Below are 24,258 nucleotides of genomic sequence, written 5' to 3' on the forward strand. Positions count from 1 at the left end.
TAACTGATTTTCATTTGGCTGATCACACATTCAGGGTTCAATTCAGTTAAGTTTTATTAAATAGCACCAAATCAAAACAACAGTTGCTTCAAGGCACTTTTATATTGTAAGGTCAACACCCTACAATAATATAAAGAAAACAGAGAAAACCCCAAGCAATCATACGACCTCGTATGAGCAAGTGCTTTGGCGTCAGTGGGAAGGACAATCCCCCTTTTAACAGCTATGTGTCCTATTTGCCTGTGTAATGAGGGACTGGATCTCCAGTGCATCAAAGCAACAACCGTTTGACTTAGTTTACATTTTTGGGAAGTGGACAAAGTTTCAGGTAGCCATATCTGGCGAGTCGTCCAGATGGTGGGCAGAAATTTCCTGCATGTTCAGTGCACACTGAGCCGGCACAGTTTAGATCGTTTCCTCTGAATGCTCTCATTCTGACTCACGCCGGGGGACAAATTCATGGTGCAAAACTCAATAAATACTAAATGAAATGACAAGCAGTCTTCCAGTCTCACTCCTCATGTGTTGCCTTTTGGCTTGGAAACACTGTATTCTTCCACTGAAGACTGCATGGAGATCCTGCTCTCATTCATCAATGACCCCCTACATGAAATTTAGGTCAAGAGGAGGAAGAGAAGTTGTGTGCCTGCAAGAAGCGCACCATCAGAGCACGACTTTCAGGGAGTAATATAGAAACCACAGACCCACTAGAAGCTGTCTGTGAGTGCACAAGAAGACGATCTTGAGGGTGAGATGGGCTAAATTAAAATCAGCATTTTTGAATTTATGAAGCCTTTCTAAAAAATGTTCTGATCACATTCCAAACTTCCAACAAAAGGTTTCAACCTGACCCACTGAATGGCTGAAAATTGCATTTGAAAATTGATTCAGAGATTCAAATTATTTAGTAAAATGTTTGGTCTGCAGTACTAGAAAGCAGTGGAAGTATGTGGAAAGTTAAAAAATATTTAGAGACTCGCAAAATCAGCCTGTCTAGACTAAACAGAAGTTCCAATTTGTGTCTTTGTAAATCAGCTGTGATCTGTAAATTGTAATGAAGCGTGCTGTTGAAGTACTTCTTTTTGTGAGACATCTCATTCTGTTCGCCATCTGCTTTGTGAATGGATGGTTTGGTTTTAAGAACTGTTTCTTGTAGGTTATTTTAAGTGATTTTATTGGCTCAGCCTACTTGGCATTAAATTGTGTAGTAGGTAACTTATGGGCCCGTGAACTTAAATGAGTTTGATGCCCCTAAAGTTTACTGCCGATCTTCTTCATCAGGGTTTCTGATTAGAATGTGTTTTTTGACCTGGCAGCAGTTGCATACAGTGCTGCCAGAGCAGCTTTTGCAAGGTCGTACTTATCTCAACACTTGAATTCAAAATCCTAAACTGTCTAGACAGGCTCATTTCGTGAGTCACACTGCTGCCTGCTTTTACTGTTCACAGCAAAAAGCTCTTTTGCTGCAGGCTTTGAGAGTATATATTTGTTTAAGGCAAATTGATTGCCAACCCCAACCCTCTACCTTTTTGTTATTCTGCCACGTAAAAATGCAGTTCCCTCAAGACAGCCTGAACTTGCACTTCCTGGACCACCTACCTGATTTCTATCCAACTAATTATGTATGCAGGGGTCTAGAGGCAGCTGCTTCTTCAACTTTCTCACTTACAATCACTGCAATATTTATTGTTCTTATTATTGTGCAGATATCCTTGTTGAAGCAGAGTCTGGAGATGCAGCTGTCCCAGTCGCAGTCGTCGCTGCAGCAGCTACAGCACCAGTTCAGCCAGGAGAGGGAGCACCTGAGGATGCAGCTGGAGGAGCTGCAGACAGAGCATCAGAGGCGACAGCAGCGTCTGCAGGAGGCCCACCGCTGCGCCATGCAGGACATGGAGCATGCCAGGCAACGTGATTTGAAGGTAACACACATTAAAGTGACCCAAAAAGGCTGCTATAGAGCTTTTTGTCAAAGGCTCATTGGCTTTTTTTTCTTTCTGATAAAAAAAAATGTCAAATCCTATATCCACACGTTATAGCGGTCTTTTTCTCCTCTGCAATTTCCTTTCACATTGCCACGTTAAAACCATTAACTGTCCTTCAGTGAAATTGCATGAATTTTGCATTATTGATGAATGCAATCGTTATGCTCGTAGCGTTCAGGTCTGAGAAGAGAAGCCAGTTCAATAAGTTCCTTAAACTTTCATTCTTAGCAGCTGTGGGCGACTTTTCTCTTTGCAAGAGATACAAAAAAAGGAGGCTACTAAAAATTTTCCTGAAGAGTTTATAGTCTAGATCTCAAGTTTTAATATAATTTTATGTTAACCTCGTACATACATTTACATTTAGTTTAAAATAGAGGATAAAGCAGGGTCGGATTTGTGAGTTCCTGCCATGTAAGCATGTACTGGTAGGATTTCTGGATGTTAGCCACTTCCTCTATCTGCTGGTAGTATATGCCACGCAGGGGCTTGCGCTTCCATGATGGTTCCTCCTCTTGCTCCTCTTCTCTCTCAGGTTTCTGCTGCCTGAGGTATTTACTGAGCATGCAGTCAGTTGTGGCCATATTCCTGATGTACTCATGGTTGTTTGTTGTGTCATCCGGAACAGTGGTACTGACACTCACCAGTCCTCGACCTCCTTCCTTTCGCTTAGCATACAGCCTCAGGGTGCTGGATTTGAGGTGAAACCCTCCATGCATGGTCAGAAGCTTCCTTGTCTTGATGGGTTCCATCTCCTCCTTTGGGCAGCAGGGTATCTGATCACAGGCAGAGCGTAGGTGTTTATAGCCCAGATCGTGTTTGTCCCATTCAACTGACTCCTCAGTTGAATGCAGGTATTTGGTGATTGCAGCTTTCCTAGTGGCGTCTTTGTGGTTCCCCTTTGCCTGTAGGATTCCCAGGTATTTGTAGCTGTCCTCAATTTCTACAATGTCACTTTCTGGTAGTTCGATCCCCTTAGTTCTGACTACCTTGCCTCTCTTTGTTACCATCCGGCTACACTTCTCCAGTTCGACTGACATTTCGATGTCATTGCTGTAGATCCTGATGGTGTGGATCAGTGAATCAGTGTCTCATTCACTCCTACATCTCATCCATGTAGAGGAGGTGGCTGACGTTTGCTCCATTCTGTAGCTGGTATCCGTAGCCAGTCTTGTCAGTGAGCTCATTGAGGAGGTTCAGGCCTGTGCAGAACAGCAGTGAGGACAGAGCATCTCCTTGGTAGATCCCGCAATTGATGGTGACTTGTGCTATAAGCTTAAACTTGGCGTCCAGTGTTATTCGCCATATCCCCATTGAGTTCCTTTCTACCTATCGATATCGATATCGATATCGATAGATAGGTCAAAAACACCACACTGTACATTTATAAGGTGCAGTTTGCCAAGTCACAATCCTGCACTGAACAGAATAGAGAAGACATACATTTTGTGTGACTTTATCAGTCTCTCCCACTGTTGTGGAGGAACTTTGGTCCATTCTTCTTTCCAGGAAGTTTATAGGCATTGAGGTTTACACACTTTCATTTATACACAGCTCTCTTAAAGTCCCACCACTGCATTTCAGTCAGGTTGAGCTCCCGCACTTTGACCTGGCCTTTGAAACACCTTGATTCTTTTACTTTTTCAGCCATTCTGTTATAGATTTTCTGCTATGCTTGAATTGTCCTGTTGCGTGAGTTTGGGCCAAGCTTGAGCTGTCACACAGGTAGTGTATACAGAGTTGTCTCAGTGACTGCTAAGTGTCCAAGTCCTGTGGCTGCAAAACAAGCCCAAATCATCACCCCGCTCAGGTCTTGTCTATCCAAAGCACTGAAGTCTTACGGTTTGTTCAAATACAGCTTTCCAAGTCTAAGCCATGCTGCCAAGTTCTTTTTAGAGAGAAGAGGCTTTGCTCCAAACAGGCCATACTTGTTCAGTCTTTTTCTAATTGTACTGTAGAGTCTGTGATGTAGCTCTTGGGTTTTTTGCTGTTTCTCTGACATTGGGGGGAATTTGGCACTAATAGAAAATTGTGGCATTGTGTTTACACAGCACCTGAACCTCCAGTACAGCAAGGAGCAACATTTTCTGCTTTTAGAGATTTTCACACTTGCTGATAATCAATTTATCAAGTGCCTCTGATTAGCAGCTACTGGCTACTACTTACCATCTTTATTGTTATAAAAGCTGTAAGGCTGTACTTAGTTTTTAACAAGTACATAGAGTCCTCTGAAAACTTTCTTTTTGACTGTAAGTTTTATCGATGGAAGGAAATAAAACTGAAAATGTGTGATGAAGCAGTCTGATTGGCAAGATTTATACTGCAACACAGACTCGGGCCAAATCACTACCATGAGCAGTAGACTGATCAGCCCAATAGGCACATTTTGTTCATTACAAATTACATGAAAATCAATGTTCGATTTCAATCTTTTTGGATGGACAAGCTGCTAGACCTGCCACATTACGATCCCTTTGCACAACCCTGTGAAGACAAAGAGACCGATGATAACGCACTGCAGAGCAAATAACTTTTTAATCGCTGCCGATGTCTTTGCTGTTTGAAAGCTGAATTTGAAATTGATTTTGCTCCTGACAGAGAGTGTTTCCAGCTCAAATAGATCAATAGGCCTGCAGACAAATACAGAACTTAATACAAAATGTTGTTGGGAAGCGTGTACTGCTCTCGCTAATTAAAACAAAGGATGCGGATGACATACGGAGAAATAAAACAGTAATTATAATAATACATCTCAGCGACCCTCGGGACCCCTACGTCTCTCTGCTCTGCATGGAGCATCAATCAGCAGTCATCAGTGCAGCCTTTCCTTTGCACTCAATGTTCCCCAATCACCGAACGCAGTGCATTATTATTTCTAGTTTAAAAAGTGTGTTTTCTAAGACCACTGGGCCTTCTTCAGTTCTGAATTAGTTGGTTTATTATCTGGTTTATTATCTCTAAGTGCTGAACCTTTAACCTAAATCTAAGCCTAAATTTAAACTTAATTCTAACTTTAACCCTAACTCAAACAGACTAACACGAGGGTACTAAAAAGTGAGAGCTAGTCAAGATGTTCTATGTTTTTAAGATCATTCTGATGGTTTAAACATGTTTTCATTTGTCTGTCTTTGTTTTCCTGTGGCAGATGACTTTAGTGACTCAGTCATGTTCTTTAGATGAGTAATTCCCAACAAAACAGCAAATAACAATCTGCCCATTCTCCACAGCCACATTTTAATAAGACTGTTACGCACACATGTTCAGTGAGTGCATCCCTTCAGCTCTCCACTTTATAAAAGAGTCGTTTTATGATTGCCTCTGTGTGACACCTCTCAATTATAGCTACAAAACTATCTAGGTTTATGTCGATTTCACTATGCCAGACAGGGTGTTGCAAAAAGAAGAATGGTGACATAGACAAGAGACTGAGGATGCACCACCCTCAATAACACAGAGAAGAACACAAAAAATTGCAAAATGTGAGCAAACACTTGGTGACTGTGGGAAGGAAAAACTCCCTTTTAACAGGAAGAAACCTCCATCAGAACCAGGCTCTTAGATTTATTTGTCGCTGTCTTTCTAAAATATTCTCTTATTTATGCTGAAACAAACTGAGTTTGCCTTGGTAGTGTTCATTGCAATAACGTAGTCCTGCATTTCAGCATAATAAGAACTTTTACTTTTTATATGTAAAATGTTGCATTCCTGAAAAGTTTCATGCTGTTATTCAATGTAAATAAATTAAACGACTACATGAACCACGAGCTTACAGACTCCTGTTATCCTCTCAGCCAGTTAGAGATGCTCCTCAGGAGAAGTCTTACTTGACTTTTGAATACAGTGGAGCCTTGTCAGAGTCAAGAGTAGAGTGGCAGTGACTCATCTCCATCATTACTCGCCCGGACTGACAGCAGACAGCCTCTGCATCAAGTGGCTCTACTGACAGCTCTGTGTTTCCTCTTTATAATGTCAAAAACATGCAAGTATAAACACAACATACCCTGTCCTCAAGGTGCCAAGAAAATGTTCTTCAGCACTAATCCGTCCATTTCACAGTCAAGGTCGATTTGGATCAGTTTTACATCACAATTCCAAATCCTATCTCCGTCTTGGACGCTCTAATTGTATTAATACTTTAAGCAGAATGGAGGTCAGGAAGCAGCGTCCTTATGATGTCTTTCTGGCATTTCCTTCAGTACACATTTGTATGAGACTGTGTGTGTGTGTGTGTGTGTGTATGTGTGCGCGTGTGTGTGTGTGTGTGTGTGTGTGTGTGTGTGTGTGTGTGTGTGTGTGTGTGTGTGTGTGTAAAGGATAGAAAACAGTGAGTCACACAGCTCTTATGAAATCGACAGTCTTCATTATTTCCCCGTAAACCAAACTGACTGCTGTAACAAACACGTTCCTCTCTGTTATCTTCATCTCCTCCTCCACTTGTTTCTCCTCTGATGCAAACGCACACAGCACTGGTACATATTTGCTCAGTATACCCACAAAATTGACCACTTTTTTTTGTTGCTCAGAGTACTTCTTCCTCTGTCACAGACTTAGTTAATAAGCTGGGAAACCAAGTGTTAAAAGCTTTATGGAGGGCTTTTATGGTGACGGGGTGTTTATGTTTCTGTCGGGAGCGCAGGGAGAGAAAACTCAATTATCCCACGTGGAGGCATTTGAAGGATGATTTGTCTGTGTGTGTGTGGGGGGGGGGGGGGGGGGGGGGGGGGGGGGGATGAGAGGTACATTCATATTGTCTGGTGTTATCTCTTCACACTTCACAGGAAGTTATATCCAGGGAGTAATACATTTGTTCTAAATCCTTGCTATATACACACATACACACACATTCAAATAATCAAATTTAGCTCCCAGACTCTCTTCAACAAAAAGCTGCAAATAGAAGCAGTGAATGAGTGTGAGGCAATTGACAGTATATGGAATTTCTTATCTTTTGTCTTAGTTATTTCTCCGATGCTTACTTGCCTTCTTTTGTCTGCACGCTAAGGGAAAGAATGAGTTCACCTTCAACAGTGGTGTTTTTTAAAAGGATGTGTAGATATTAATTCAAATAAATATTTAAAAAATTGCAGACACCCACCGTCCAGGCTGAAATATCACTGTCAGATGGATTGATGTTATTCTTTTTACTGACATAAATCCTTCCTGTTGATGCAGTCATGTAAAAAGGTTTTCACACAAGATATGCAGTCCTCTGAAAAGTAACACCAACTTCTTCAATAGGAATTTAGAGGGTCACATGTTAAACAGCCTCATTGGAATAGTCATGTGTCTCTAATCAAATGCACTTGATTGATTGATCATCAGCAAATGTGACCATCTCTGTAAAAGCAGAGGTTGTGACAGTTTTACTGGTCACAATCTTTCCAGCACTTTCAGCCCAAGTTTGGATCGTGTAGTGCATAGAGAAATAGCAAAAGATCCTAAAGCTACATCTCAGACTCAGACTTAAGCTGGTGTGTTAAATACTAAAGTTCATAATAAGCGTATCATTAGAAAAAGTCTGATCAACAATGACTTGTTTAAAAGGGTTGCGGGCAGAAATCCTCGGACAGTATGGTTTAGGTTTGTATCTGAATAAACCATAAGACATCTGAACCAAAGCTCTTTGGATAGACAAAACCAAGGTGGAGAAAAACAAATGCTTCACACCAGCTGTCAAGGACAGTGGTGGAGGAGTGATGATCGGGGCTTGTTTTGCAGCCATGGGTCCTGGGTACCTTGTATTCGCTGAGCCAACCAGCTCCTCTTTATACCAAAGTATTGTAGAGCCAAATGTGAGGCCATCTGTCTGACAGCTAAAGCTTGGTCTACATTGAGTCACACCATAGGACAATAATTCCAAGCACAACAGCAAATCTACTACATTGACCGAGTCTAAGTCCAGACCTCAACCTGATCGAAATCCTGTGGTGGGAACTTAGGACAGCTGTGCATAAACAAGTGACCACAGTGGTTCTATAATTTACTGGCTCATTGGGTATACTTAGTTCACACAGGACTTTTAAAATTACTGTGAAAATGTAAATTGTTGTGCCTGTGAATCAAGATTTTCTTCTAATTTGTGCATTACATTGGAGATTGACCAGATATTTGACCATCACTCTGTTTTTTGTTGTTGTTGTTGGTTTTGTTTAGTGCCACACAAGTGTTACCATCCATGGACACTTAAATTTAGTAAAACGTTTTTGAGAATTATTTGAACTTTAAATCTTACTGGTCACCACAACAGAAAACAGCATGCACCACTCAGTACTGACACACCTTTAGCACTATCTTTAGTGCTGAGTGCTCCCACATTTTTTATTCAGAGTTGCCTCGGTAGAATGTCTCTGATTTATGGTAGTTATGTAGTGCTTTTCTACTCTTTCTGAGAGAATAGAAGTACTTCTGGACAGCTCCCATCCACACAGCACTTTATTCTGCCGTTAACCTTGTTTTTTTTCTTATCACACACACATTCCCACTCCAATGAATTCACCAGGGGCAATTTGGAGTTCTGTGTCTTTCCCAAGGACACTTCAAGAGATGGAGTGTATGAGCCAGGGATCACACCACTGACCATCTGACTAATAGATCACCTGCTCCACTTCCTGTACAGCAGCAGCCCAGTCAGCAACAAAAATGTCGCTGGTACCATTTTGTTAGTGACAAGGTCATCATGCAGTCAAACAGTTCCTGCTTTCTTCACTGTTTTACTCTAAATGTCGCGATTATTTACAGAATACACATAATGCTGTGTTGAGGAAGCACAGAAACTGACTTTTAAGGCAATAAACTCTTCTCATACATCAACTCCATCAAGTGGCGTCGTTTTCTCTGGCTTCAATTCAATCAGATTTCGTTTTCCAGCCACGAGAGTTGCTTTTTTCTGCCATAATTCTTTATGTAGTGAAATAATTATCTATGAGGAATGCTGAAAGTTAGTGTGGACATGTTCAGACATCACTTGGCCACTTTTCTCCTGATCTGAGCTTCAAGTCCTGCATTAAAAAAAAATAATCACCAAAATCCCCTCAATCATCTCTGGAATAACGGCAGAGTGCAGTCATTTCCCACAGTCAAACACCGAAAAGGGCCTTTATTACTAGTCAGGTGGTGTTCTCTGGTCCAAAAAGCTTTGAATAAGGTGAGCATTATCGTATTACAGTAGCTTCAGGGTCCGAACATATTACCTGTTTTAAAACCCTTGTGTTGGCTGCAGGTTAGTTTTGGCATTAAGATTCTGCTCGACAGTCTAAGAACTTGAATGCGCATTAGACAGGCTTTTAAGCCACATCCCTTTCAGATGCCTCACTCTCAGTGGTCTTCGGGGTCAGGATTCAGAATTGCACTAAAAGCAGCTGAATCAGTTTGCCACAAAACCTGAGGGTCAGTGTTCTCAGTTCATGTCTTTGTATGTTTACCCCAAGCTCTTGTTCTTCGGTATCACCACTTTTACTTGTTAAATGGATTCAGCCACCAGAAAAGTAACAAATATTGACCGCTTGGTAATGGAAAGAAGATTGAAGAAACAGGCCTTCACACACAAACAGCACAGAGAGACGAGACAGGGGAGGAGGTGAATGTAACAACAGTTCGGTCAGTTTGTAATTAAAGGATTCACTGCAGTTAAGAGAAACTAATGCTCTCCCTTTAATTAAAGGAATAAAAGGTATGCTTTTTACTGACTCGGGGCACAAAAGCAACAATGATCAATACTAATGAATAAGATAGATTAGTGGCTTTTAAAACTCATACAGGATTCACTGCACATATGAACTCAGTGAAGGCCACTAAGAATATGATAATTAAAGGTTCTCTTAGATCTTAAAAAACTGCAGTGGTGCTACTTTAAAGTCAAACTTTAGAGCTTGTTTTGTGATGTGTTCAAGAGAAACAGAATACTTAGGCAAGGATTAGATGGATTAAATCAAGTCCTTAAGATTTGCTCAAGTCTTTCAGTAGTAAGGGCCAGTGGACCAACACCTAATCTTAAAAAGGAAGACAGGGAATGAATAAGGCCCTAAATAGATTATTTGGAAGTCTAAAATTGAGTGTAGTGTAGTGTCTCATGTTGGACATGATAGTAAAGTAGGCTGCCGACCTTCAGTGATTTATCTGCAAGCCCCTTTGTTACCCTCCTCCGACCTAGCTCCTCTTTTATATTGGAGTCAAAGAGGTCTTTGCTGCTTTTCCTTCTTGGGCTGGGCACTGAGCATATACAGGCTACTTTTTTCAGATTTGTGTTTTGTTAATCTGAACTAAAACACAAAAAGTTGACTTAAAAATTGAGTACTTTTACAATTTAAATATTTTAATTAACTTCTAGGTGTGGCTTCTGATTACAGTTAATTCAAAATGCACCACTTTACCTTGCCATAAAGTGGTGCAGACTTTTTGGCAGCATAAAGTCTGCACCACTTTTGTGTTGGAAGATTTCAGCTTACAAAATCTTGAAGATCACTTTGCATGTCTATTCTTTTATCTGTGCCAAGATTATACCAACCGCTTACTTCACTCATGGTGTCAGGTTAGCTACATAAAGGTCGATGAAACACAACCAGACAACAAAACAAAAATCTTCGCAGCATGGTAAAAAAAAACAAAAAATTGAAAAAAAAAATGTCAAATTTATACCATAGATTATTTTCAGAAAAGTTGACCCTTGACCTTGATCCTTGAGGTTGAGGTCACTGAGATTCAGACATGTCGAAGATTTTTAGTGGATGCACCAATGGTATCAATTTGAAAATGCTACGTTGCATCATTCTCAATTTATCACATGTGAAAATCATGGCTGAGGGGTTAAAAGTGCTGGAAACTGCAGTTCCTCCTGTGGCCACTTGAGGCAGGTTCCAAAAGTGAATGAGTACTCATAGACTCACATGTTGAAATGCCCCAATTTAAAGCAGAAGTAAACATGTTTTCAAGTTAGTACAAAAAATGGTTTTGGCCTCGGTGGATAGTTTGACATCAGCTGTTTAGCAAGTCAATTTGTTTTATAGTTCATAGTCTGGATACAGACTTTTATGCCCCTTGTTTGTGAGGTTGGTTTCTGTTTGGTAGATTTGGTAGAAAAAACTGTGGTGGCAACCAAAATACCAAATTTTAGGCATCAACATTTGGACGCCATACCCAGTGGATTAAATCACGCTGGCTTCATCCATCATTGATATACAGTCTGTGTTTGAGATTAATCAGAATAATGTTGCCTTTTATTAAGTTGCTGAGGATTGTTACGTTATCTTTTTAGGACTTAATGTGATTCTTCTGCTCTAAAGTGCAAATAGGAAAATTATGTAAAATATGAAGCAGCTTTTCATCGTGAGAAAACAGAGAGCCCTGTTATAGCAGATAAATGACTGAATCCACTATAAATAGCAGTTATTTCTTTTCTTCTTTTTTTTTAAGTCATTAATGCACTGCGCTGCTTTTGGTGCTTTTGAAGGGTTACCATAAAAACAGCATGGGAGCCCCGTCGAACACTGAGTAATCAGGACTGCTGTCCGCCAACTCAGAGCGAGGCTCATTTCAATATTCAAGCATCTCTTCAATCCATGTATCATTTCCCAAAGGCATTACACACTGCTGAATTAAAATGCAGATGTTTCTGTCAGCCTCATTTGAATATCATTTTAGATCATTCTCGCTGATGGATTGTGGTTTAAAATTTGCAAAATGGCACCTGAACATTTCACTGACAAAGAAAAACGAGCTAAACTCAGTGTGAACCGTGGTGTGCTTTAACGCTTTGTGCAACAATGCAAATGAGATCTGAACGTCATCCAATATTTCACGACTGCTGATAGAAAAAGTATCAACATTTTCCTTATTTATTGCCATGCTGAGTTACTTATCTTGATACCATTTCAGACAAAGATGATTAGGTAGTTTGTCCAGAGTTGGAAAGAACATTTAACACTTTATATCGAGGTTCTTGAACTATATCCGATAAATTAAAAAGTGGCTTGTATTGTTCTCATCTTTATTTGACATTTTTTGCCCTCATTGGTTTGAGTATTTTTTAGGGGTATTGACACTGAGACTGAAATTCTACTATCATGGCAACCCTATTACATTTTGATTAGCACTTAAATAAATACTCTTATTAAAAAATACTATACGTTGACATGTATGGACGTGTAAAGACCTATTAACTATGCTTACAATAAGGACCTGAACATAAGTGTTACCAAATGCATCTGGCAACCAAAAATCTAATCAGACAGTTAAGCGTTTAAAAGTTTTATTAAGTTCAAGAGTTGGATTTTAGAGAGACGAGCTGGAGTTTCTCAGATTAGATGATGGTCAGTTTAGCGGGCAATGTGGTCCATCTTTTTCATACTTCAGTTAAGGCGTGGGCTATGGTCTGTGATGGTTGTACGTGACACTGTGATCGTTAGTGAGTGTAGGGAGCATTGGGAGAGACCCTGAAGAGGTGGAGGGCTTTTCTGGAAAGAAAAGGAATGAAAGTCAGTAGAAGTAAGACAAAATACTGAATGAAGAGGGAGACAGTTTGAAAGTGGATGGAGTAGAAGGTGAATGAGTTTAAATCCCAGGATTCAATTATCAAAAGCAACGGACAGTGCACAAGAGAGGTGAAGAAGAGAGTCCAGGCAGGATGGAGTGGGTGGAGACGAGTGTCAGAGGTGATTTATGACAGAAGGATAGTACAGGAGGGAAATAGAAGGTTTACAAGTTGATAGTGAGACCTGGTATGATGTATAGTTTGGAGACAGTGCACTGACAAAAAGACAGGAGGCTGAGCTGGAAATGGCAGAGTTGAAATTGTTAGGATTTTGACCAAGATTAGAAATGAGTGCATCAGAGGGACCGCTCAGGTTGAGTGTTTTGGAGACAAAGTTAGAGGTGACTCTAAGATAGTTTGGACATGTGCAGAGGAGGGATAGTGGATATACTGGACAAAGGATTTTGAAGATTAAGCTGGCAGGCAGGAGGAAAAGAGGAAGACCTCAGAGGAGGTTTGTGGATGTCATGAAGGAGAACATGCAGAGGGTTGGTGTGACAGAGCAGGATGCTAGGAATAGGGTGAGATGGAGGCAGATCACTGTGGTGATCCCTGCAGCTAAAGCCAAAAGAAGTTTAGGTGGAGGCTACTTTCTGTAAATTAGAGGTATCATCATCATAAACACCTCTGCAAGCTTAGAAAAGCCTTGACAATGACTACTGTTAATCTCTAAAGAAGTCATATTGTACCAACTTATACCTGCATGTTGAAAAATAGCACTTAAGTTGTACCCTGTGTGTGTAATCTCAGTGATAACTTTAGAGGACTGTTTCTGGAAACAGAAATGAGGCTCCTGATAGATTGCAGAAACACTTTAATGGCCGTTTGACACAGAGACGTCAAATCCTGACAGCAACAGCAGCGCTGACTATTTCTCAAAGAAGTAAAAGCATGTTTCCTATAAACCTGCTGCTAGAAAGGCACAAAATGTGGATACTCACACATCAAAAACAGCCTTTTCTGCCAGAGTAAACACTCAGCTGCCAGCAGCGTAACATTAGTAGGTCTTCACTGATGTTACAATGTGTGTGTGTGTGTGTGTGTGTGTGTGTGTGTGTGTGTCTGTGTGTGTGTGTTTGTTTTGTGGCAACCCTCCAGTAAACAGTGCTAATGCATGATGCTAATGCTGTGTATGCTTGTCAGTTGTTTTTGCTAATAGTCAAATATGTTTTTCTGTTTAAACTGTTTAAGTTCTTGTTTGGAAACTAAAGTGGAAATAAAAAAGCTGAACAAAACAAAATGAACGTATTTATTGTTTTATTAATTAAATAGTTGAGACTTATGCTTTCAGATGCTGAATGTGGCAAAAACTTCCCAGAAAAGCTGAAAATTGGAAGTGTACACAAAAACTGCCTGACTGGTGCCTTTAGCCTACATACTCATTAATGTCTTTCTGCCTGTTCCTTCTTCATAGCACGACAACAGCAAACTTATCAAAAGAATCTGATGGCACATCACTCAGTTTTTCTCTCTCTGTCAATATAAATGATTTTTTAATCTTTCTCAAATTCCAGTTAATTCCAGCAGGACATGATGTGAGCTCCAATCCTGGGAAATTGCCTGATACTCTTCTTAACATCCATTTGTCAGATCTGTCAGGATATATCTGCGAGCTTCTTAGAAACCCACCTCTACGCCATCTCCAGTTTTCCATGCTTGCACGCAGAAGGATGAAGAGTAGGGATGCACCAATCCATTTTTAGGATTAATATCCATACGGACACCTTGGCTTTGTGTATCTGCCATTAGAGTAGTGATGTAATACCTAAGCAGTGTGACACAAACAGAAAACAAAGACTGTCTGCCTTCAAAGTGAAAGTTGGGTGTTTTGAAACATGCTGATTGCACCGACAAAGAACGACGTTCACTGACAGTGAACACTTTAATTCTGGTGTGTGCTGCACTTTTCCAAGTTCAGTAGCTAGTTGGCAAGTGTTTACACACAGGATGGGTTTTTTTCTTGCAAACTAAAGGCAACCAGAGTGATCTGCCAGCATCCAAAGCAGATGGGAATATGTGGGAATATGAATTGTTCCCTCACAACCACTGGTTGCTGACCCGTCTCTAGGCCTGTGTGACTCAAGCCTGTAGGTCTCTATAAAGTAACTGCTGCAGTGCTGCAGATTACTTAGTATAACTGAGAAGATATATTGAACTAAATTTCAGCATTGCAAAATAAACACTGTTGCTTTAATAGACATGCAGAGTTAAACTGAATGAGGCACTTCTGGACAGGAACAGCAAACCTGAGACTTGAAACATGACGGAAAAAACTGTCTGCGCGTTCTTTAATATCACAGCTCCGGAGCAGAGTGACTTTTTCTGACATTTCAAATGTAAGAAAATAGCGTGTGCACTATGATGCATTCAGACATAGAAGGTGACCAAGATTTGTGCAGTGTGCAGCATAAATAGTGTGTTTCTTCTGCTCTTGATGCTTCAGTGGTCAGTTTTTCCTTCAGCTCATGGAGGATTTTAAATAAAATAGTTTCCTTTTTCTTTCTTCCTCACTGTTCCATTTCATTGTTTTTATCCCTCTTGCCTCTTACTTTTCCCTCCCACTCCATCATTTCCTCCTACACTGTTCATTTTCTTGCATTTTTCCTGTCACTCTGTCTCCGTCTGGTCCTCCCACTCCTCCATTTCCCTCTTTCTAATTGTTTTCCTGACCTCCTCTTTTTGTTTCTCTTTCACCCTCCTCTGTTTCCTTTTTTTTACCCACCTGTCTCATCTCTCCATCAGGAGCTGGAGGAGCGTCTCCGCCACCATCACCATGCAGAGCTGCAGTCTCTCCGAGAGGCTCACCGCCAGAGCATCGAGACGCTCAAACAGCAGTCAGAACAGGAGCTGCAAACGCTCCGCTTTGAACTGGAGGACGAGGGCAAAGCCATGTTAGGTAAAGTGTGTGTGTTTGGTTGCTCTGCGTTTGTGTGTGGGTGCATACATAAAAACAGATTAACCCACCCATAAATTTTAAGTATATTTTGCGTTGATTGGAGAGTTTTTAGTCAGAGTCTGCACTGATCTTACAGTTTGAGCTGAAACTATAGAAAGAACAGAAGAATGTTTAAGCAGAACCTACAAGTATAAAACACAAATATGAAAATATTTGTGTTTATACTTGTAGGTTGAATATGAGACTATTGGCCAGACTTCAATTCAGCCATGAGATCCTCCCCCTGTACTGTCTCGCTCTGTTTTCACACTCTGCCACATTAGGTGCTATTCCAAACCATACAGCCTTAAGTGGAAGTCATTTATGAAACCCTTCAACACACCCTCTGGCAGCTGATTTGTGTCTACATAGAGGAGACTTCACATACCTATGAATATGGATTCCTGGTGGTTATTTCAGAAGAAGCCAAATGGAAAAAATGCAGCAGGGGCTGAACAGATTCATGTATTTCAGAAGAAAGTCTTGAGTGAAAGAAGATACTGGCAGTGAAGGACTTAAGGGGAAAATTAGGGCTGCCACATTTATTATGGCTAATATATTATCCTTGATTATGTAACAACTTTTCAAAAAATATATTTTTAAACTGGATTTCTCTGAAATGTAAATGCATTGTGAGTTTTAGTTTGGCAAAAGGACCCAACAAGTGCACAATGTCGCAGGGTTGGTGACATTTTGCGGTGCAGCTCACTCCTCCGGTCCCAGCGACCTTCTGATAACAGGGGAGCCCAATAAGCCAATCAGCCCCAGTTGCCCTCCCAGCCTCCCAATGCCCGAGAGGCTGTGTGGGTTCAGCCTCCCGGGCATTGGGCCCTGAACCCACTGCACCACGCTTCCTCTGCAGCTGCAGACCACACCCCGCCACAGTGTTGTTTTGGCATCCCCCAATTTTTGTAACCTGACCCCAGTCTGGAGGCAAAAGTGTGCGACAGGGTCCATCTGTACTAGTGCATCTCCAATAATATGAATGTCCAGGAAAAAAGTTAGTTCTTTCAGAATTTATACTTTCATGTATTCTTATAAATACAGAATACTTTCATGTATTCTGTATTTAGACATTTTGATTTGGTTTTGGCTTAAAGCTCATGAAAAAAACTCACAAATCGATTATCAGTTTTATCGTAACATTTTCTCATTTTTATCAAAAAAGGATTCAAAATACAAAACTGTCCAATTTCTGAAAAGTGAGCTGGCTGACCAATGGAGCACAGACAGCACTGTGAGCAAGTCCAACTGGAAAAAGAAATCAGCATCTCTGTAAAGCTCGTGAGCAGATGAAGCATAAAATCACGCAGTATTTATACTGTTTAAATTTTAATTTACTGAAACTTCAAATGAAATAATGAAATAATTTAAGATATTTTCAGATTTCCATGAGCTATAAGCCATAATAATCAATATTAAAACAAAGAAAGTATTGAATTATTCACTTTAAATGTATAAATCTGTATAGAATATATAAAAATTTACCCATTTAAATTAAAAAGTGATTTTAGTTTTGTGAGATATACTTGTACGGGTCTCTCTGTGATACATCAGCACAGCTCAGGGATTCCCAGCTGGTGCAGACGGAGAACAGTTGGAAAAGATGAGAAGGTCACATTATCACACATCTGAGCCCGTTTTGTTTGTGAGGACACAAATCTGTAACTTTCCAGCTCCCTGGCACAACGTTCTGTTAATGTCAGACTTCAACAGCATGCGACTATAGCAGCTGGTAACCTGGTCCGTTCACCATTAGTGAGTCTTGGTCATGTTTACTGCCTGCTCCACGGTCTGTTCAGGCGGCTCATTCCCTCGAACCTCATGGAGTTTTTCCAACTAGTGGAAACACATCTGAAGTGAAATATGTTTGAAAAAGGACGGCTGTGGAAGATATCTGTTTCAATAAAACACTCAGAATTTGGTCTGAGGGAAAGTCGTGCAGTAGAATGATGGGTGATCATTTTTGTCTGCTCTCTCACAGTTTATGTTTTGTCCTGTTTGTCGGTTGTCGTCCCTTTTCCCCTTAACCATCCCCATCGATTGTGGCAGTTAACTTCCTATCCTCGAGGATGGGTCTGATCTCTTTCTGTCAAAAGACAGTCTTTCCTCCCCACTGTAGAACAACATTAAAGCACATTTAGATAGCCGGTCTTGCACTTCAGTGCTATAGAAATGGCATTTCCGTGAATAATAGCTGTAATTTCAGAACACAAGACATATGGATGTTTTTTACATAACTGTAGACAGACGTTCTTTCATCACAGACTGCATTATTACATTTCTCTGTCTTACGTTAATGTTGCTATTTGACAGGAGAAACATCTAGTCTTTATTATTTTCCTATTATAATGCAATGTAGGGACAACAGAGTAAAATGAAACATCAGCAAAGTAAAATGAAGACATCAACAAGGATCTAAAGTCTAACAAAACCATATAAGCACAAAAAAGTGAAGTAAATTCACAACCTCACCAAATATTTGGTGCCAACAAACCAGTGCTGTGCTGTGATAAATGGTCTTCCATTAACCTCTATGTCATGGTCCTGACACTGGCAGGCTCCTTCCATCGATTTCTCACTTCTCCAGCGATAATATTATTTTATTACCTGTTCCTCCTTATATCTCTTAGCTTTTTTCTATCGTATCCCCGTACGTGTGTATTCGCATGTTCTGTTTTTTTCTGTTTGCCCGTCTTCTGACTGGTTTTGAACTGCAGAGAGAAATCATGTGCAGTTCGTGGCTTTGTTCCCCCTTTTTCTTTCAAAGCTAATAGCAGTGTGTTCCCTCACTATGCTTCTCTAAGCCATTAGACTGTTTGCAATAAAAGGTGTTCATTGAAGTGAGGATTAAAGGCCACTCGGGTAAAGGCAGCAGAGGCATTCTTCTTTATGTGCAAAGTTAGAAAAAAAAAAGTAATGTAGTAAGAATGCCTTTGGATGTAATGAGCTCTTTTTGCAAATAGACAAAAGGCTGAAAGGAGCTTTCTGAGTAAGTCTTGCGTGCCCGGTGACACTGAATCTGAAATATGCAGACTAGCTTTGCTTCATCATGTGCATTATGCTCTGTGCAAATGAAATGTGACCTCCTGACATTCGTGTATTCCATCATATTTTTCCATCAGCCTCTCTGCGATCGGAGCTGAACCACATCCACGCGTCAGCCATCGAACACCTGAGACAAACCCACCAGCACGAGTCAGCCGCCGCCAAGGCCGAGCTGGAGAAGACGATCGAGAATAACCGGACACAGGTACTGTGAGACTTACTGAAGACGGGCTGGCTTATCACAACAGCATTTCCAACCACATTTCTTTCCACCACCACCACAAAGCTATATGATGAATGGGCGTCTGGTGAAGGATGAATCCTCAAAACACTCCAGCATATTCTCTTGCTTCCATGGCCACAGTGAAGATTAGACGCACACAGTATTACACGCACTGAACTACATTCCCCTTTCACACACCCGGCTTGAGCTATGTGCACCGGTGAGCCATTTAATTTGGATCAAAGCCACAGGCCGCTGATATTTTTATGGATTTTTCTTTATTTCACCAAGTTTTTAAATTAGCCCGAGGTTACATCGAAGTTATTAGTCATATAATTGATTACTTGAGCAACAAAAAAATAATTGAGGACAAGCTGGATCAATGTTAAAAGTGCTTAAAAAATAAGGAGCTTTTCAAGAGGAAATGTTGACCTAGCTTTACCTATTGGCTCAAAAATGAGCAATTTAAAGGTGTCGCCTTGATTTGTGGAAGCTTTTTATTTTTTTTGTATAGACGAAATTTTTTACAACCCAAGAAAGTGTTCATGTCCAAACCAAATGGATACTGTTAGCGCTGAAGAATTCAGTCTCGGTTAAGCTCACTGCATTCGTCTGTTTGCAAACAGTGACGTCTCCTCAGCTCCGTACCACTTATACCAGCACTGAGGGAGGAAATAGTCCCCACATTACGATAAGTGTCTCCACTCAGACACAGTCTGTACATCAGCGCTGGAAAAAAGTACCACGTCTTTTTCTTTTCAGATTTTTGCAACATCTCCCTCTGTATATGATGTCACTTTTTTCATCTGGCACAGTTTGCATGGTGAGGATAAATGGGCCATAAAGAAGTGCCAAAAGTTGCACTTCCTCAAATGACCACTTGAAGATGGGTCAGGTCTTTATAGTCTCCTTTATGGAAACTTTATTGCAGTAAAACTTGTTTCATTGTCTCTAATATTAATTTCCCACCTCATAGAGGTATAGAGTCTGTTAACTAGCCCTAACTAACTAGCAGACATCTGTATGTTTGTGTGAAGCAGGTTATCGTTAACTCTGTAATCCACCATCATGTCAAAATATGGACACTTCTTCTTCCAACACACCAACGTGGTGGTGGCCAAAATGCAAAACTCAAGGCTTCAGAATAGGACTTCATTACTCAGCTGGTGAAGCCGTGATGGATCAGCCACCATCCATCTTCAGTATACAGCCCATGCTCAAATACAAACTCAGTGATAAAACATTCAGACACTAATCTACAAATCTAGGTCACACAGTCCTCAAAAAACAAAATTACTTTGTTAATTATCAGTTTTTCATGTTTTTGTTTCTGATGTTTCCTCTTGTTGCTCTGGCCGAAATCAAAGAAATTCAATGGGATGGAGTCAGTGTTAAATGATGCTACCAGCACGCCTCATACACCACCTGCTCACAAGCACACACACCACACTGCAGGCAGCCCTCTGAGTGCCACTTGTAAATCTTTCTAATTACCCCCAGCACAGTGAGTTCCTTTCTCATCACCTTATGATACAGATGTTCTAGCAGAGACACGCAGCTGGTTCTCTTTAATACTGCCACTATGCACCCCCCAAATGCACACATGCACACACCCCACCTTTACTCCCTCTTTAGTCACAAAGAGAACAGGGGGGCAATTAAAGCTAATAGGCACATGTTACAGTCTCAACTACCTGCCAGTCAAACAGTGATGTTTGAATTATGCTTCAGCTGGGAATCTACGGCGTGACTTCAGAGATAAGCGGAACCTCCTCTTAACCCTAGGCCGTAACCTCCCATCTAACCTGACGCGCACCTCCCAAGAAATGTAACTGCATGTTCAGTCAACACAGCCACTATGACATCATCAACCTGTTAGAGAGGATCTGTCTTAAACTGTTTTCACTCTGGTCATTTGAAACTGAATGTGACAAGCGAGGGGTGGTCAGCTAGCAGTCAGCTACAAGGTAAAGCAAACCCTCCTTTATTCTTGTTTTTGACCACAATGTGGACCATGATTTGCAAAATTATCATCATATTTTATTTAAAAAGATTCAAAATTAATGACTGAAAAAGTAGCATGTTTTCTGATGTCATGGATTACAGGAGACAAGGGTCAGGTTCTCAAAGATTTCTACATACGTGTGTTCTGCCTTTTTCTTGCATCTGAAGATTTATTTATTTATTATTTGGTCCGCTGAGATCCATAAAGACATCCGAGTTACGCGCTCAGATGAAGAAGTTGATTTGCTGCTCACAAAGCGATGTACATAGCTGCTCAATATTTCCTTTTCCTGGGGGAACTCCCAATGGACGAGTTTCATTGAATGGAAGGTTGGATCCACAGGGAGCAAATAAATATTTGTCGGCCCATTTTTCTTGATATTTTTCTTGTTTTACTCCGAATGCGTACCAACTCCCTGCAAGTCATCTCTCAGTGGCATGGTATAAATGTTTTGTGTAATATGATGTTTTGCAGATGAACTGAGCAATGAAATTAATAATGCCAGAGAATGCCCATTCCTGAATATTAATCACAAATAGACACAAAGTCTGACATTCATACTTTCCTACACAGAAAAAGCTTGTATTTTAGACAATTTAGTCTACTTTGGGGTGCAGAAGAGACCCACAATTGATAATTCGGAGATGACAGACATTGAAGGGTTCAGTATAAGAACATCTGCGTCATCCCAAACAATAAATAACTTTACAAAAAAAAAAACATTTCCAATAATCAAATTTACATTGGTAACTGTTTAACAAGAAAAAAGTAAAAAGCCATTTTTACAGGTCTTTGAAAAGAGAAAGCCCTTCTCTTCCTCTTCATCACCTCTGCAAACTCTTTAAACAATCATCAGATTCAAACCCAGAGACTTCTTGATTACCGTGGGAGCATCAAGCCAAACAAGTGTTTTCATGGTATAGAGGCTTTTAAATGCATGCTCACTAAGCAGCACTTAGAGCATAAATGTGATAGACATGTTTTTTTATATATATATTTTAAATAAAAGCTATCCCGTAATACTAGAAGACTTGGATTTTTAGTCTTACTGAACTCTCAAATCCACACTTTCTCATTCATTCATATCAACGGCCAGTGTAGAAACACCATTTCATCTAACATGAATGTCTTTGGCCTGTGGGAGGAAATCCACGGGAGAGAAAAAATGTCTATTCTTTGACCAGTTAACAAGTTGTTGCTACCTGTTAACCATGTAAAGTCAGTTGGAAAGAAGCAGCTTTGGTCACTAGTAGATCCATAATTTCCATGGAAGATATCGACTTCCACCGCTCACCAACCTGTCAGGAAATAACACACTTTTCTCTGGTGACTGGGTTACTGTTGGTTGCCAGGGGTTCTCCGGGCCTGCATGAATGGGGCTTTAGTAATGGACATTTCTGTCCATGCTGTAGGTCTCGGTTATTATTTTGCTAATGATTTAATAATGTTAAAAGTCTGCCTTTAAACGTTTCGTTTTACATTTAAATTCAACATCAGTGGGAGTCTGTGTTTACAATAATTCCTTGTTTACTTTGCTGAAGCATTAATGGAACATAAAGTGAAACTTCCTGAGTTGAGTCAATAGAGCGGAGGAGCTCAGTGGCAGACGGGCGTCACGCTGTGTTAAATAATGCTTTTATACCTCCAATTACTTAACAGATGGGGAGGGAGAGGCTGATGGAGTGCAGAGGTGTGTGCAGGTCTTTGTGTACACAGTGTCATCTATCCTTGTCTAGATATTTATCATGTTTGATCTAACAGTCTTGTCTGAAGAATTACCCCGTCATCAGTATCTCTTGACTTTTAATATCTATTCCGGTCCACTTTGATTGTATTGTTCCATTCATGATGATGCTCAGGCACACATGAGAACATTTTTTGTTCCTCATTGTTAGATTTAAATCATCTTCAGAGAACCGTTGTTTCCTTTTATCGCTCGTATTATTTTTCTCCCCGCTTTGGTTCTGTTCTCATGGAGTTATGGTTTTTGGAGCAATGTGTTTTTAACAGTTTGGTAGAATTTGATATGAAATGATTAACTGAGATTGTGACGGGCAGAAAGGTGGCATATTTCCCATATTAGTGTTGGCAGTCCAGCCCTGGATAAACATGATGACAGCCAGCATATTTTACAGCAACAGTATGAACCACCTTTGTCCCACTGAAAGGAGGAATAAAAAGTGAAGGCTTTACTGTTGACATTCACAGATACACTTATGAATAAGACAGTAAACAACTCGAAACTAAAATAAAAAGCACATTTAAAGGAATAACAAAACGAATAAATCACACACTGTTTAGACACTGGGGCACAGCATTGTTCCCCTGAGAATAAAAATATGTATTCATGACAGCAGTTCAAATTCATGGGATTTCATTGGCTAACTACTAATACGCATTGAAAAATAAAGTAGCTCAGGAAATCACACCCTAGTTTACTGTAGAGCTCGGGGTAACTAATATTCTTTTTGATTATTATTTGAAAACTTTATTTTTTAAGGAAAAGAAGAATAAAGAAGAACTAGGCAAAACAGAGAATGACAAAGCGTTCTCATATTCTCCTTCACGGCGCTGTTCACATATTATATCTGAGGTGTTTGAAAGAGAGGATAAAATGAGATTATAAAGAGAGAGACAGCAGATAAGCAGACAAAAGAAAAGATGACAGATCAACTCAGACAAGATGTAAAAGTAAATAAATCTCTCCCCCAAATGAGCCCAACACTGGGAATTTTATCTCGTCTTCCGTAGTTCTGAAATCAAAGGCTGATATCTGCTGTAATTGAAAGAGTATATTAAGTTATAATGTCCCATATCATTCGATAAATGCTCTTCCAATTAGCCTTTGTTTCTTTCTTTAATTCTGCCAGCTTTCTTTCCTAATTTCCCTTCATCTCCTGCTCCAACGCAAGCCAAGATTTGGATGAGATGAAGAGTAAAATGGGTAAATTGGTCATTAAAGACTCATCTGGCCCATCACCATTGTGCTTGATTGTGCTGAAGGTTTATAGACATCAAAAAAATGCAGATGGAGATGCAAATAGAAACAGTAGTTTGTGAATATGAAGCTATTTTACAAGATTATGGCTTCTGGATATGTGAACACAGTCCTTGGCACAAATTATTATAGTGCCAAGTTAAATTAGATTTTTCACAGGGAGAGGAATCATTAGTAGACAATAACATGACAGTGTTTAATCTAATTCTGATGGAGTTAAGTGGCACTCAACTGAGAGTCTTCAGATCACATCTTGCTTCTTCATTTGAGTCACCAAACGTAATGAAATGTTTGGCACGTGAGGCCCATTTCACCTCCCGCTAACTTCAGAGTTGTGAATGTTAATGACAATGACTTGAGAAAGGTTTCAGATCTCTTTCAGTGTTTCAGGCTCCTCTGAAAATGGATTCAGCTCATTTTTTCCCCTCATCAGTCAACACAAAGTGCTCCGCGATGACAAGTAAACTTTTTTGCAATCTTTAAAATCAGCCTTTTATTAGGTGAGATGCCAAAGTTCTAAGAACAAACACCAAGGTGACCAATGA

General features: G+C 40.2%; 1 protein-coding gene across 3 annotated transcripts in view; it reads left to right on the top strand.

Annotated features, from left to right (window-relative positions):
* fam184ab (family with sequence similarity 184 member Ab) overlaps positions 1-24,258 on the top strand; it is a 193,518-nt gene that overhangs the window by 135,243 nt on the left and 34,017 nt on the right. For all 3 annotated transcript variants that reach the window (XM_019346150.2, XM_019346152.2, XM_019346153.2), the window contains exons 14-16: positions 1,707-1,919; positions 15,247-15,400; positions 18,565-18,692. In XM_019346150.2, coding sequence (XP_019201695.1) covers positions 1,707-1,919; positions 15,247-15,400; positions 18,565-18,692 — 495 coding nt within the window. The remainder of the gene's footprint in view (positions 1-1,706; positions 1,920-15,246; positions 15,401-18,564; positions 18,693-24,258) is intronic.

Source organism: Oreochromis niloticus, linkage group LG15, assembly GCF_001858045.2.
Source record: "Oreochromis niloticus isolate F11D_XX linkage group LG15, O_niloticus_UMD_NMBU, whole genome shotgun sequence".
NCBI classification, from domain to species: Eukaryota; Metazoa; Chordata; class Actinopteri; order Cichliformes; family Cichlidae; genus Oreochromis; species Oreochromis niloticus.